This window comes from Chionomys nivalis, chromosome 3 (assembly GCF_950005125.1).
Source record: "Chionomys nivalis chromosome 3, mChiNiv1.1, whole genome shotgun sequence".
Classification (NCBI taxonomy): domain Eukaryota; kingdom Metazoa; phylum Chordata; class Mammalia; order Rodentia; family Cricetidae; genus Chionomys; species Chionomys nivalis.
The window spans coordinates 30615659-30632555 of NC_080088.1; the positions used below are offsets into that span (position 1 = coordinate 30615659).

Below are 16897 nucleotides of genomic sequence, written 5' to 3' on the forward strand. Positions count from 1 at the left end.
ACAGCTACAAGGGAGGGATAAGTTTGTCTGTTTACTCATCTGAAAGGGAGGTGTTCTGAGATTAAGCACTAGATTTTGGGGTTTTTGAGAGGAATATAAATGCTCAGAAAGTCAGACATATTACAAGCATAAACTAACGATGTTCTAATTAGATAAGAATGGAGTAATTTTTCATAGGGCTACTTTCCAAAGACAAGGCATATTTCAAAGGATCTTAAGTGGGATATTTGATTATCAAAGGCTATAAACTCCAGGTTCCTAAATCTCTTGGACAATAAACTTTTCCCCTTAAAACCAGAACAGAATTAGAAATTTAGTGATTAGTCAAATTTTATTTTAAATCTGAAGTTGAATTAGTTAGATTGCGCATCCAGCAAAGCTTGACTTTGTGCCATATTCTTCAACTCTGGCAGACCTAATCACACCCATTACAGTACAAGTGTTGCTGCTCTGTTTCCCTACATGCATTTCAGTTTTTCTCCCAAGAAGCTTGAGGTGATTTTCAACTACAGTTTTTCCATAAAACAATTTTTGGTGTATATTTTAATGTACATCAAAGATAGTGATGCAGTCAATTTTTAATTGGCTAAGGACAGCCTAATTTTACTTCACATGCCTTCATATATTACTTGTCATTAGTTAGAAAAGTAGCAGTGACCCCCTTCTTTGTTTTCCTAAAGGTGTTAGGCCATTTTGATTAACATAAAGCCAGGTGTTAGTTTTTTTGAAAACTCCCAAAGATCACTTGACTGAGAACAGTTATAGTAAACCAAATTCTTGCTATTATTCTACCATCACTAATGTTTTTGTTATTAGTTTAAAATACATTTAACAAATCCTTAAGCTTATACTAAATAAACAAAATGCCTTAACAGGTGTTTAACAAAGTGAGGGACATGTCCATAAATTCTTCATTTAAGAAGATGTCCCTGCTCTTCTATGAATCTTTTAAGTCGGTTCTTAAAGAACTATTATCTAAAATTAAATCTAAGTGCACTCAATATTTTAATGTTTCTGGGAACTTTGCTTTAACCTACATCTTAGCAATATTCTTTGGTCATATAATTACTTTCCTCTTTCTTCATTTTTCAATCAAACTTATACAGAGGATCAACTTTGAGAAATGATGGATTATTCATTCATAGTCTCATTTTGATTTCACAAACTGGTTTTCTTATAATGATTCATTTAACCTAAATGCCTTCACTTGAATAAAAGATTTTAGTTCTTAGCCAGAGATTATGACTTTATATTAAAAACAGAAGAAAATAATAAAAACTTCTCTGTGTCACTTGCATTAACTGTATAAAGAATAAATTAAAGTATTATCATTTCATCTTTCACACTACATCATAATTTGGTAATTTTACTTTTTTTTGACGTGTATACATTCATGATTTTTTGGAAGATAATCAGCTATTTTCAAAAGTGGTTGTTCTACAAGGCGGACAATGAAGGCTGATGAGAAGCCAAGGACAATGGCACTAGGTTTCGATCCTAATACATGAACTGGCTTTGTGGGAGCTTGGCCTGTTTGGATGCTCACCTTCCTGGACCTAGATAGAAGTGGGAGGACCTTGGTCTTCCTGTAGAGCAGGGAATTTGGACTGCTCTTCAGTATCGAGAGGGAGGGGGAGGGGACTGCGGGGAGGAGAAGTGGAGTGGGGATAGGGGGAGGAGAGCGGGGGGAGGGGGCAATATGTGGGAGGAGGGGGAGGGAAATGGGAAACGGGGAGCAGTTAGAAATTTTAATTAAAAAAAAATTAAAATGGTCAGATACAATAAAAAAAAGAATATAGTTAAACAGTGATCAGATGGTAATTTGGAGGTTCAAATACTTGTTTTAATGTTTGTTCATAAGTAAATTATATAATTAAATACAGAAGAATACTATTTAAAGATAGACTCTGATAAATTAATTAAATATGCTATAAAACATAGCCTACCCTCCAAAAATAAACAAGTAAGAATAAAATATAGAAATTAGACAATATATAAAAGAAATAAATTCAGTGACTCAGATTTACACCTTCAAATTCCAGATTTAAAAATTTTTTAAAAAATAAGAAAATTAGAAACACTGAGAGTTTACAAAAAAGTAGATAATTAAACTATTGTTGAAAACTAGTTTGCTCTGATAGTAAATCCACAAAACTAATAAACTTTATGTAGACTGATCAATTAGAAAAAAGTATAAAGTACTAAGATTAATAGAAGAGGAAAATGAACAACTAATTTACAGATATGTAAAGAATATTTTGAGTTTAAATCACAATATTCAGAGGAGTTGAACAACTCAGGAGAAACAAGTTCCTTGAATATTATGACTTAATGAATCTGACATATGGTTCTAAATTTGTCTTATATTCTATTATATATCTATTGTTCTCTATTATCTGTTTATGTTATATTAATATTCTTAACTTCTAAATAAAACTCTTTCGATAAAAAAAAAAAAGGTGGTTGTTCTAATTTCTAGAGTCCAAAATTTATTCTTCTTCTTCTTTCTTATTTTCCTGAGTTTGGAAGTTATCACAACATTTGCATAATTTAATAAAATGATTTCAATAAATGATATAACTTAACTTTAAATTTTCTTTCCATACTGAATTAGTTGTGTGTGGTTTTTGTTGTAGTTTTGCTGTGTGTCTATTTGTTTTACATCCTAGCCACAGCCTTCACAGTTCCACTGCTCCTATTTCCTTCCCTCATCTCCCCCCTGCTGCTACCCCTCAATACTCTCCTCTTCTGTCTCCATCCAGCAAAGTGCAGGTCTCTGATGAGTATCAATAATATCCTAATAGAGACAAATGTTGTCCGCCCTAAGGTATCAATACATGTTTAAAAATAAATGATAGGACAGAAAATCTGGAATAAAAGGCAGCAAGAAATTCTAGACTTTTCTTGGAAGAGGTGGCAAGTGACAGCTAGTACTTCCTGCTGTGCTTTTGGTTAATGGTTAGAAGTTACTGTGAAGTTCAGCTAGTCATTCCCAGTGAATGGAGCAAGGGAAACCTAATTACAACCATAAAGGTCATCCCTTAATTATAAATAATTCATGTACTAAGAAACCTCATTGTCATTTAACTCCTTTTAATGCCTGCCACAATTAGCTCGTGACTTCTATTTTAATCATTGGTTCTTTACTAGTTGAATGATGCCTTTTCTTTACACTGCCCAAAAGTGATTTTTATGGAACCCATTCTGGGATAATGGGTTTTTATGTGTATTCTAGCATGATTTAAATTTTAGTTTCTTTGAATTGGTCACGTTCTTCAATGAGCATTAAGGTGTACTGTGATAGAGAATTGGATACAATCTAATTAGTTAACATTGTTTATACTTGCTGACAAGACTGTATTTTCTTTGTCAGATGCCTCTACAGGAGAAGTCCTAACTACTTAAAATGAAACTCACTGGAACATGACAAGCTATAGGCAAAAATACCTAGAATATAAACTATTAAAAAGGATCCTTCAAACATTATGTACATCAAACATTATGAATTTAAGTTCATTGAGTATATACATAATAGTGTAAAAAAGCTTTACTATTGAGAACAACTTTAAGTATCTATGACTATCATTCATTTGGATATAAGAGATAGGATCCTTCAAACATTATGTACATCAAACATTATGAATTTAAGTTCATTGAGTATATACATAATAGTGTAAAAAAGCTTTACTGTTGAGAACAACTTTAAGTATCTATGACTATCATTCATTTGGATATAAGAGATTAAGTAGTCCTAAACAAAATACTCTGTTCTTAATATTCGTTTCCAGTTTTATCCCCATTTTTGTGCATTTGTATTTACAAACTATTGGTTAAGAATAAACTGAGAAGGATACACCTTCATAGACTGAATATCCATTTAAATCAAAATGGAGAATGAGATGAAAGTGGCAAGTGGCATTTTAAGGCTTATTATACAATATAAATATAATCGTAGATATTGTAAGTTTTTATATTTGTTTATTTTGAAAGAAAGGGATATATTTAAAATTGGTTATCTTGAAGAACTGATAATCTGTCTTCTTGATAATCCTAATTATCAAAGAATTTTTAAATTAGCATTTTCCCTCACATTATATTTCATAATCCCTTGAAAGATTTTTTACATGTATTTAATGATGTGCTTAGAAAAACCATTCTGAGGCTTTACTTTCAGAGTTTTTTATTTAAAAAAAAAAAAAAAAAAAAACATTAACTGTTGACAGTGGTTTTCTGTCGCGCCTGATCCCTGTCCTGCCTGGTTCTCGAAGTCATTAAGTTCCAAAGAATCACAAAGAAGTTTACATTAGTTATAAATGGATTGCTCCATTAGCTCAGGCTTTTTATTAACTCTTATAACTTATATTAACCTATAATTCTTGTCTGAGTTAGCCATGTGGCTTGGTACCATTTTTGGCGAGGCAGTCACTTCTTGCTTCTTCTACAAGAACTGAAACTTCCCTGTTCCCATAATTCTTATTGCCACGCCTCCACTTCCAGCCTGGTTGCCATTGCCCCACCAATACTTCCTGCCAGACTACTGGCCAATCACCATTTTATGAAAAATAATACAAGTTACAGGATAAAAGACCATAGTCCCATAGCAATTAACTGCTTACAGAATACAGAATTCTCTCTCTCTCTCTCTCTCTCTCTCTCTCTCTCTCTCTCTCTCTCTCTCTCTCTCTCTTCTTGAGACCGGGTTTCTCTGTAGCTTTGGTGCCTGTCCGGGAACTAGCTCTTGTAGACCAGGCTGGCCTTGAACTCCCAGAAATCCACCTGCCTCTGCCTCCCGAGTGCTGGGATTAAAGGTGTGCGCCACCACCGCCCAGTTTACAGAATTCTCTTACAGACTGGTCAATCAGGTGGGAATCTTCTTCTGAGGAACTGAAAAGTCAATACTGGTTAAAGAAATTGAAATATGACACAAGGTTATAGAAAAAATTGTGGTCCCTTATCTTCTTTCTTAATTTCATTAACAAAACAGTTTAATAACGGATTTGGAGCTGGGCATAGTGGTATATAACATTAATACCACCACTTGGGAGGCAGCAGCAGAAGGATCTCTGATTTCTAAGTCAGCCTTGTTGGCATAACAAGTTCAAGGACCGCCAGGGCTACACAGTGCAACTCTGTCTCAATAAAATCATTAAAATAAATAGATAACTAAATAAAACGTAATAAAGAATGTACTCAAAAAGAAGTTCTACAACCATTGTATTAGAATTTAAAACAGAGAACTCAGGGCAGGCGAGCTATAGATATTGGTAGATACCTGGTGAGAAAATATGGAGGAAAAGAAGATAACGATCATGTGATTTGTCTAGTCACATGGCAGAAATGGGACAGATGCATCAGATAAAAATGGTAGAACATCCCAAGTGTCAGGGAAAAACATTCTCAGGTTTTATCAAGCATCTGGAAGCAAAAAAAAATTAATAAGAATGAAAGTTATTCATTTCTAAGTAAAGAAAAGTTGGATTTCTAAGGAGGAAATCAATGAAGGGACAATTACTCCTGTATGTATTTGTCATGGCTTTAGCTCAATGAACTTTCCTGAGAATTAATCCCCTAATTGCTGACAGTTTTAGCTGCATTAAGTCTTCTGTTTGAGTAACATGGAGTGTTAGGTCTCAACCCAGGCCAGATACAGAATATATATTCTATTTTTTTTTGTTTGACTAGGAGGAAATAACTTTTCTTTATAGGACCTCAACAAAACCCAGGCAACCTCTAAGACTTTGTAAATACCCAATCACCAAATATATAGTCATTACATCTTGGAAGACAGGATAAAACTAATGATTAGCATCTAATTTCTACCATGAAAATACAGAGATTCATAATTATTTTACTAGAAAACATTAGTGTCTACACTGGCGTTTAAGTCATATCTTCAAATTCAGTCTCCAGGCAATGTTGCCCATTTAGGAAAAGATTAAAAAGCCAAAGCTCCCTTCTAACTTTCCTGAACTTAAAACAAGGACATTTAAAAACTGCTGTTTTGGTTGTTTCTGTCCCTATATCGCCTGTACTTATCATTTTAAATGATACAGAAAGTGATCTAGAGTTGAACTGGTAGATTTCAAAGATGACTTTAATTCTTACAGTGTCTTCTAAATTGAACCACACAGTTCTTAGTGGTCCCCTAGAGTCATAAATTTCAACAGTTATTTCATTGTCACTCCTTGCTCACTAGCCAGAAATCAAGCTAAGTGTGATATTTTTGAGGGAGCCTGACTTTACTTACAGCTTATTTTTTCTCAAAGGATTTGTGCAAGTTCTAAAATATTAGAAACACTAACACAAAATGTAATGGTTTTTAAAATATACACTAACCAAATTAGGGTAGAAAACCAAGAAGAAATCTAAAGTGATATTATTAATAGAGTATTATATAAATATTTTCACATTTACCAATGGAAAATCACCACCAATCATTGTTGTAGGTACTATCAACTACATCAAAGTAGCTATTATCCGTTAATTAACGTATGCATAAACCATTTTTATTTTTTAATGTTTTCTGATCCAGAGGCAAAAGGGTTTCCAAGTCCTCACTTTTAAACATTGTAATTATATTGAATGCAGTCATCCCTGTTTCCAAATCTAAATTCAAGTAGCTGGTGCTTGCAGTACTCCTACTATTAATGCATTTTGCTCTATAAAAATTTCATACAAAATTATGTATTCTGTTATCACCCCAGCTATACTTTTTCTTATTTCCCTCCTACTCATGCAAGTACATCTTTCTTCCTCATAATTCTCTTTCTTGCATTTGTTAGTTTTTGTTTTGTTTCACGTTTAACAGAGTTTAACAGACCATCTGTGTGGTCCAGAATTTGGAATAACTGTCAGAGCTTGGTGGACCCACCAATGGCTGTACAAATAGATCAGATTCTTCCATCTCACTAGGAAACGATTAATTGCCAATAGAGCAGCTGCTAGTGGAAAAATCACATGAGTGTCTTCTCTCTCTTTAGTTGACTATTTGGAAGTGCAACTGGAGCTTAGTGCCAACAGGGACAATTTTTTTGAGTTCACAATTCCCATGGAGATACATGCTTAGAAGACAGCATTTTCACTCCTCCGCCTTGCCTTCTGTTTCTTGCAAAATTCTGTACTATCTTCTGCAAGGTTCCCTGAGTCTTTCACTGAATCATTTATATTGAGCATCAAGGCGAGAGTCTTGGCAGTAACCTTCTATTGCAACAAGGAGAAATATTAACCTTCTACTGGTCAAGATAAAATGAAAATGGAAATTCAGAATAAGTAGAAAATATCACTTCTCTATCAACCATTTATGAAACTTATTTCTCTAACCAAATATTTTCAGATATTTTATTAAGATTTGAGTTTCTCAAGTATATCTTCTTCAAGGGAAAATATAATCTTATGTGCTAACTATTGCTACTATCAACCATATATGACTGTCACAAATGAGGATTATTATTGGCCCTTTGTAAAAATTGAGGGTTTTAAACTGTTACCACTTTTAGAATGGGGGTAAATGAAATGTTGCTAGTGTGCTTTTTCTGGATACTTCTTTTTCAAAGTATTTTCAGATGTGTTAGAGAAAGCTTTAATTTTGAAATTGTGCTATGTGAGACTTGCTCTCATTTTGTTTTGGTTGGAGAGGGTTTTAAGCAAATTAAAAATGAAAAGTTTCTCTTGACCTTAAAAATATAAAGTCTTTATGATTACTCAATTTTAATGATAGAAGTAAGCAAGTTTTCTATATTCCTCATTTCAGTTTTTAAATTTCGTTTTTAAGTGACTCATACAAGTCAGTTATTTTTTCTCAAAGATCTGTTAGCAATTAATGACAGCAGAAAGAAAAGTTATCATTTTTTATTTCAGTTGTGTATCCTCTGGTAAGTTACCCATGCTACTATAAATAACCTCACACCCATGGACAGGCAAGAAAGTCTAATTAAACTAGGAGGTTACAAAGAAAGCATAAAAATAAAAGAGGGACTTATTGGGAAGTAAAATGGTTTTCAGAGGAGAGGGAGGATAATGAGAGAGGGGGAATTGGGGTGAAAGAGAATAATAGTTATTATGTGTGAGTATGAACTTTTAATTTCAAAAATTTAAAAAATAAAAGTTGGTTGCGTTGTAAATCTAGCGTTCAATTTTAGAAACCGTAATCTATAGATTTATGTTGAGCATTAGTCATATCTAGTAATCTCTCCAGAATGCTGTCTTCTAGGTTCTGACACAAAAGTCACATCTCTAACAATTTGTACCTTCTCCTTTTACACAGTAAAAGAGAATGTACCCGATTTGTTTACAGTTTAACGAGCAGTATTTGTACCACAAGAAAATTCAGTTTACATCCTTTGATTTTTTTCTACTGAGATTAATTGATCCATTAAGAGTATATTTACAAATTCTAAAGCTAATTTAATAAAATTTATCTATTAAATGAACCTGAAGTTCACACTGAGACCCGAATAATCTTTTTAGGACTAAAGAATGTAAAGCTCAAACACAAGAGCATGTCTCTTACTGTACATAATCCCTACCTAAGATCTCCAAAAGGTAGAAAAGGTAGCACTTGCCATGTGGAGAAGCAATGCAAGATCTGCCTTGCTCTCGGTGTGACCTATTAACTTTATAGATGAAAAAGTGACGCCCTACTCATGTGTTTGGGTGGTATGGCAGTCTACTTCAGAATTCAGAAAAATGTTCACAAAAGTAGAAGTGTCTCCTTTAAAAGTCTGTCTGAAAGACATCAAAATCACAAAAACAAAGAGAGCAAATGAACCAGAAGGGTTCATACAGAACTGCTTAGGGCATGTTTAAACTACTTCTGAGACAAGGCTACCTTCCTGGGAACTTCTCTCAGGAAGAGTTCCTTTCTGAAATTCTACTGCTAATGGTCAGAATTCAGTCAGAAGAGGCAGGTAGCCTAATGCTATAAGCAAAGAAAAGATTAATAAGAAGAAAAATACTATTTTGTACTGAAAAATACTATTTTTGTGTGGTAGAAAAATCAGTGTTTAGAAGATCAAGTGATTCTTTGCTTTGCTTCTTAATGGAGTTCAAGATGAAAATGCATTTATTTTGGACTCGTCCTCTCTAAGTGACTCTCTTCTGTCGTTATTTCCTATCTTTACACTTTGTAAAAAGGTCCTACATTTTTAATATAAGGAAATTATCATTCTAATTCAATGGCTGGTAGAGGCCAAAAAAATACAGGCCCATTTCCACCTTGTCTGATTGTCATAGACTTCTGCTCCTTCTTTTCTAACCATGAGGTCACCTGGGGAGGGGTGAGCTTCAGGATATGCAACCTAGAGCTGCTTTGCTACCTACACAACAGAATGTTAATAATTTGATGTCTCAGAGTGATAAAGTGATTAACTATGTAAGTTATCCTTTGTATTATGTTAATATAGTTTTTGTTACCTTCTCCACTCCCACCCATTTACATTGGGTATAAAAGCTGTGGAAGAATAAATGCAGGGATGGGGATTTCAGGATTTCAGGATTTTTATCACTGAAATGCCCTCCAAATATAATTCAATGGTATCTGTCTTATTATTCTTATGAGTCTTCATATTCTTTACTATACTATATTTCTAAAATTCCTACGCCCCTACTTCAGTGTGTTTGTGTGTGTGTGGTGTGTGGTAAAATTCTTGAGGTTTTTCATATGAACACAATAATAAACATATGTAACTTTAAAAACCAAGTATTTAACAGTTATGTACTTGTATCATTTAAATACATATGATTTTATTTTTTAAGATTAAGTAATAAAATAAATTTGTGTTTTCCCTGATATAAATAAAACTCAAAGACATGCACATAGCATATCAAATCTGCTACTTTTTAAAAATAAATTGTTTTCAGGAAGTTGAAAAGCAGAGAAATTAAATCTGCTGCTCATTACTAACATATTTTACATGTTTTAAAATTAATTATTGAATATATAGTAACAGTTTATACTGCATGAGGATATTTAGATGCAATAGATTCTTTCTGAGGAAGTAGAAGTCCTTGATACTAGAAGGCCAACACAAACACCTGCATTAGTACTTTTCAGATTTTTATTCCATGAATTAAAAGAATGAAATTAACAGATCACAAGAACATAGAGGGTGCATTTTAGATGATATTGAGTATAGATTCATGGGTAGCAGCTTAAGAAAGATGAAAAGCCATGATATTCTAATTAATCAGACCTGAAGGTCTACCATGAGGCAGGTCAAGAGCCCAAGATATGAAGGAGAGCATCAGAGAAAGAATGAAAAATTCCAAAGTTCCAGAGTCACTGACTTAGGCTCTGCCCAGTAAACAAAACAAGGAGACTGACCAGAAGAACAAGGAAAACATATTCCGAGTTAAGACTCTTATTGGTAGCCAGATACAATAGAAATCAGGGCAGCTCATAGGGAAAGTGCTAGGGAGCTGAAATTCGGGGAAAGAATAATTATTTTATTTATATGATTAACATGACTTGAGGTGAACCCACCTTGGTAGCAGTGGTCCCTTGGCCAGACAACCCAGTTGGATTAACTCTGAAGCGAGAAGGCAAAGGTGTTTCTCCAGCAGACATAAATGTCATCCTTTTGGCTAGGAACTAATAGCTCTCCCTTAACAAGCTTTTTATGATGCTGTAACTTTCACATATTTAGTGACAAACCTGTTACCAGAATGTATCATTGTTAATTGGATGCTGAGAAATAGGAAAATGGAGAATATGTGAGAATGCTAAGAAAATTATCCTCTCAGCTACATATAAGATCTTGCTATAATAGCATATTAACTTTAGCACATTGTATGATTTCTGTTAACAGAAATTTCTGTCCAGCCCAGTCCCACATCCCTCACTCTCAAAGAGATACACAGAGGTTTATGTTAATTGGAAACTGGCCTATTGCTCAGGCTTATTTCTAACTAGCTCTTGTGACTTAAATTCACCTAAAATTCTTGTCTATGATTAGCCATGTGGTTTGGAACCTTTCTTTCATTAAGGCATTCTCATCTTGCTTCCTCTGCATGTGGCTGGTGATTGACTTTCTGCCTTTCCTTTTCCTAGAATTCACTTAGTTTAATTGCCCCGCCTCTATTTCCTGCCTGGTTACTGGTCAATCAGTGTTTCAGAAAACCATTATGAATGATAAATCATTACAGTGTTCAAGAGAATTATCTCATAGCATTCTAATGTGTTAAAATTGGTGTGTTCTTATGAACACCTTCAAACTTAAGAACTTACAAATTAAGGAATGCATCAATAGGCTCAGCTTTAAAATAGAATAAATAATCCCAAAATGACCATTGTCTTAAGGCTTGCATTGCTGTGAAGAGACGCCATGACCATGGCAATTCTTATAAAATAAACAAATAAACAAACAAAAACAGAAAGATTAATTGAGGTGTCTTGCTTACAATTTCTGAGGTTCAGTTTATTATCATCAAGACAGGGAATATGGCAAAAAGCAGGAAGACATGGTACTGGTGCCTAGAGTCCTGAAGACTCAATAGGTAGGCTTAAACACCAATAAATGAAATCACATATTGAGAGAAATATTTGCATTTATGTTGAAATGAATTCCTCAACCAAGGAACATTTTATCTACATAAATTACAAAGGAAATATATTAATTTTTTTCAGTATTTAAATGTTTCATCTCTATACAAACATCATCACTTTTCTCTGTTTTATATTTTTTAGCACTTTTTAAAATTCCAATTTGTTGTTCAAGTGGAATTAAAAGCATGTGCATATTACACACTCTAAATCATAAGCAGATAGTGATGAACATACTCTTTTCAAATGTGCTTACAGTTCAGAGATGTTACATAAAGTGTTAGAGAAACGTAAACATAAGCTGGAGGAGAAAATGCTCTTGTTTAATGCTGCTTTGCAGGGTCAGAACAGAAAAACTTGGACCTGATTATAATCTAGGTCAGTTTGAAAGCAGAGATAAAAATGTTGCATCCCACACACCCTTTCATTTTTACTTCTATACTTAACTCTTAAAATCTACTTTTGGATCTGTATTTTTTGTTATCATCCCTAAATTCATATGTATACATATTTCAAATTGTGAACACATCCATCAACCTATATTTTCAAGAACAAAATATATCACATTCTTCTAGTGTTACACCTATATATTGTACATATTTGCCCTTAAAAACTGGCAACAATGGATGATGTTTTTTTTTTCCTTAGTTACTTGTGAGAGAAGAGTGATGTCTTGTGAGCGATGTCTCAGAAGTTTTCTATAACTTGTATTTTCAGATGTGAAGTATTTGAAAGAGGAGGACGCTAACCGAAAGACCTTCACCGTCAGCAGCACGCTGGACTTCCGAGTGGACCGTAGTGACGATGGAGTGGCGGTTATCTGCAGAGTAGACCATGAGTCCCTCAATGCCACCCCTCAGGTAGCCATGCAGGTGCTAGAAATACACTGTAAGTAGACACACGCCATTCCCTTTATGTCTACAATGCATTTTTCTTTATTTGTATTTAAAAATCAGTTTTTAAATTGCATAGAGTTGTAACAAATGGTACAAAAACTTTCCTATCCTCAAGAATCTCAACCATGGTCCAAGGTAAGAATCCTTTATCTGAGTGTGTGTCTTAACAAGGAAGGAGAATAAAGAGCATCTCAGAGTTTAAAGTTTTGAGTTATGATTGAAGTTATGGTTTGGTGTGCACATGTGTGGAAGAGGGTGGTGAGAACACTGGGGTTATATCAAACTATCTTAATTACTTGTAAATCATTTCCCCATATTTTTACTTACATGCTGTATTTTAGTCTCTTTGAATACAGGGCCATCTTCACTACATCCATATTATCGTTTACAATTGCAGTGAAAATGTTAACTGAGTGATGTTCACATATGAGGGCAGTGATGAGGCTTTGGGGCATTGTCTCATAAAGCACGATGTGCAGTCAGTGTTATGAATTACAAGGTGCACAGGTGACTGTGAAGGTCGGGGGGACAAGTCAATTGCTAGTAAATGATAGACTTATAATCTTTTTACTTAAAGGAGGCCTGGGAACACATACTTACTAAAATGAAGCTGACTGAAACATACAAGCCGAAGTAAAAAGGAGAAGATAAAATATCCTATTTATGAGCTGCTTGATTTAATTCTTTGAGATAATAAAGTGATTTTTTTGTCATCACCACTACAACAATAAAAACTTTTCTTTTGCAAACTACATGCAATGAAGCAAAGGAAATGTAAATAATCTCTGCATGCAACAAAGTACCCAGTGACAATTACGATGCAAGAAAAATAAGACAAATGAGATGGTAGGAAGATGAAAACAGGGGGTAAAACCATTGCTTTGATGAGCTTACCCACATGTAATGCTAAGGAATGAATGATACGATACAAAGCCCCAAATTAGGAGCACACCTGTTAGATTTATTTCCAGACATCAATGCAATCAGAAAGACCATAGTAGAACCCACTAGGACAGAATAAACAGCATTAGGAGAAAATACCAGAGACGTGTCTGAAACTATTGCTATTTAAAAGCAATTTGCATTGCATTAGACTAGTTTTACTAGATTTTCTCCTGCTGTCCTTGAAACAGATTTCAACACAAGCACACATACAGACCACATGAATAGTATTTCTAGTTCCAACATTTTTATAAAATGACTTTGTGAAGGTCGCTGAAAGTGCTTAGACTGATTATAAACTAGAGAATCAATTCCTGTGTTGCTTTGATTATAAACTAGATAATTAATTCCTATAAGCTCGAGACAATTTAAGTCAAGTTTGAGACATTTAAAATATTTCAAATGAATGTCAATGGCTATCCCTTTATTGCTTATTTGATCAATGAATCATTAAGGTACAAGGAATAGAAGAAGCTGATAATTTTAGAAGATCCATATTGTCATCATAATAGTTTGAATTTTTAAATATACTTTTACTGTGAGAGGTAATAATATTTTGAAAAATATCTTTCATTTATTTAACTGTAATTAAAACATATTATGTACAAAATTATAGAAATCAAATCATATTAATTAATTGTTGACAAACACCACCATGGCTAGATCCTTCAAATAGTGAAGCAGTTTACAATTTGTTTACTTTTCTCTGTGTTGATGGAGACACAGCAGGTGAACTGTAGAGTTTCCTTACTAATAACCAAACTGTTTTGAATGAAATTAGGCTTGTGGAGGCTTGTGGATATGAGTATTTGCCTCAGTGGTTGTTTTCTGCATAAGCATGAAATTGTGAGTTTGGATCCCCATAGCAAAATAAAGGCAAGCACAGAAACAAGCATCCACCACCGCTCCTGAGAAGATCAAGACAGGTGGATATTGCATGCTCCCTGTCTCACTAAGAAAGAACAATAAGGGAGCTTTTAGGTAGAGACTGAGTCTCAAAACACAAGAAGAGGAATAGAGTACAAAATGCAGATGTCTACTTCTATTCTAACCTATCCCTAAGCATGCACAGCTGAGAATTCCTTTACACACAGAGATACACAAACACACACATGCAAACAAACAATAAAATGAGTCTCAGAGAAACACATTACTTAAATAAAAAAACAATAAAGGATCAGAATTTGGTGCTATCAAGAACAGAGTCACTGCTATCACTGAAAGAAATTTCAAAACTTCATTTGGAAAACAGAAATTTTAAAACACAACTAAATTTGTTAATATAAGACACACTAACCTGGCCAAACTTCTGAAAACTGAGTATTCTGGCCTCTCTTATGTCACCTCAGTTTTTCACTGACCTTAGTCTGTGTTCCTCCATCTCATAATCACAGAATAACTTTACTGCCCATGCTATAAAGAATGATTTTGATCATTGTAAGGATTTCAGGACAGCTGTTAGTTCCAAACATCTACTGCCAAGCTCACTTTTACTTCTTTGGAAATTAAAATTGGTTCTATAAAATTCCTAGTCACCTATTCTTTTTTAATGTTTGACATATTTAATATGTATTATTTTGAAATTTTCACGGAGAAGAGTAACTGAATTCTTTAACTTTTGTAAAGTTGTATTTGAAATATTTCACATTCATACAGAGTAATAAGTTAAAACTGCCACATTTTTATATCATAAATTAATATGCAAGTGACCAGACGGCAGAAACTAGATCAATTTAAATTATTTTTCTTAAAATCTAGCATACTATCATTCAAGTATATGAAGCTAATTAAAGTTACCAGTGATGGTAATGCTAAATGTTCCTTTAAGGATGCAGAATATTCCCCAGAGATGAAATAAGTACCAGTAATCTGAAAGATACAGTTTGTATTAAAAGGAGAGCAAATCTATGAAATGATGCAGTCTTCATAAAAACCTAAGGGCAATGCCATAAAGGTCTGTATTTTCCACCCCAAAGTAGGAGATAATCACACCACATAGTTACACATGTGTAATACATTTGATGAATAATTTGCTATGGATAAGAGGAAGATAGAATGTAGTTTTGGACAGGGGAATAAAACATAATGATTAGCAAATTCAGGATTTTTTTCCTTGGTATAATAATATTCTCACTATGGAATACATCAGAAATGGTCCCAAATAAAGAAACATGTAGAAGAAATGTCATTGTTTTCTCTGTTGCAAGAAAAGAGAACATGTGCACTCTTCAATAATGTGCACAATAGTAACTGCCCAAGACACAGAAATTCTGCTGTCAGATTGTAGGACATTGGAAGTAAGAGAAACACATAGCAGCAAGGAAAATAATAATAAAAAAAAATACATGGCAAGGTAAGTTATAAAAAGGTGTCTCAGCTCTGTTTCCTTGTTAGGAAGAATTTTTAAAGGAATTATCCTATGAAATTTATCAGATCAACTCTTCCTACTTAGAAAGTATTAATCATTTATTAAAATACTTCCACACAATGAAGGGACTCATTTTAAACTGAAATTTAAGAGAAAGAAGAACAGATATTTTCTTTTCCTGTCAAACACACAAACGCTTTCAAATCTCACATATTAGGTAAGAGAACACTTCTAAGCTGAACAGCATGAAAAGCGACTCACTTTCTTATATATGAAATCTCTTATTTATCTTTACCCATATCTGTTTTTTTAAAAAATACCTTTTTATTGGTCTGATTTAAAATTTTAGGAAACAGATCGTATGAGTCAGATTTAATTCAGTGCTAAGTAGAAGAAATCTATGTTCACCAGCAGAAGACTCTGCACCGTACACAGCACAGAAGACACAAAACAGCTATTTCCTGCTGTTTCATGACATTTCATTGACGTAACTAGACTAAAGCAGAACTCTTATTGAAAATGAAAATCTCGAGGAAAAAATACCGAAATGTCAGAGTAATGTTATTTGTAAGAGAAAGCGCTGTAACACTCTAGAAGGAGATGAGTATTTTACTCGGAATTTTTAAAATGTTTATGTATGTGCTGTAAAATACTTTACACCTCCCCATCAAAACATTGAGCTCATTATTGATTATTAACATTTGTTTTGTAATTGTATTTGAATGTGATGTTTCACCTATAAAAATGAATAGTTGTTTAAAAATGTAGATCGTTTTCATTTAAGCCATAAATTAAACAATGAAAATAGCTCATGAATTGGGTCCTCCATTTGAGCCCAAACATTTTATCTGAGTAACAATGGAAGGTGGTAGGTAAAAGTGAGGGGAGAGAAGAAGAGGGAAGTAAAGATGAGAACTAGGAAGGAAAGGGAAAGACTTTGGGAAAGAAGAGAAGTGGAGGGAGCTTCAGGCTGAGGAATAGCATTGTTTTTAAGTTAGACCAGTTAGGCTAGTGATAAATGAAGATATATGCATTAATACGTTTAAAATAACACAAAACATGCTATCACTATTAAATAAAATAGTATCTCTATAAGGAATTAACAGCCAATTTTAGTTTGACCTATATATTTTGATAATTGTGTTTCCAATC

General features: G+C 33.6%; 1 protein-coding gene across 1 annotated transcript in view; it reads left to right on the forward strand.

Moving 5' to 3' along the window:
• The window catches only part of Cadm2 (cell adhesion molecule 2), a gene marked incomplete at its 5' end in the record, with an annotated part of 279743 nt that overhangs the window by 158158 nt on the left and 104688 nt on the right, over nt 1-16897 (forward strand). The window contains one exon of the mRNA XM_057763908.1: nt 12257-12427. Coding sequence (XP_057619891.1) covers nt 12257-12427 — 171 coding nt within the window. The remainder of the gene's footprint in view (nt 1-12256; nt 12428-16897) is intronic.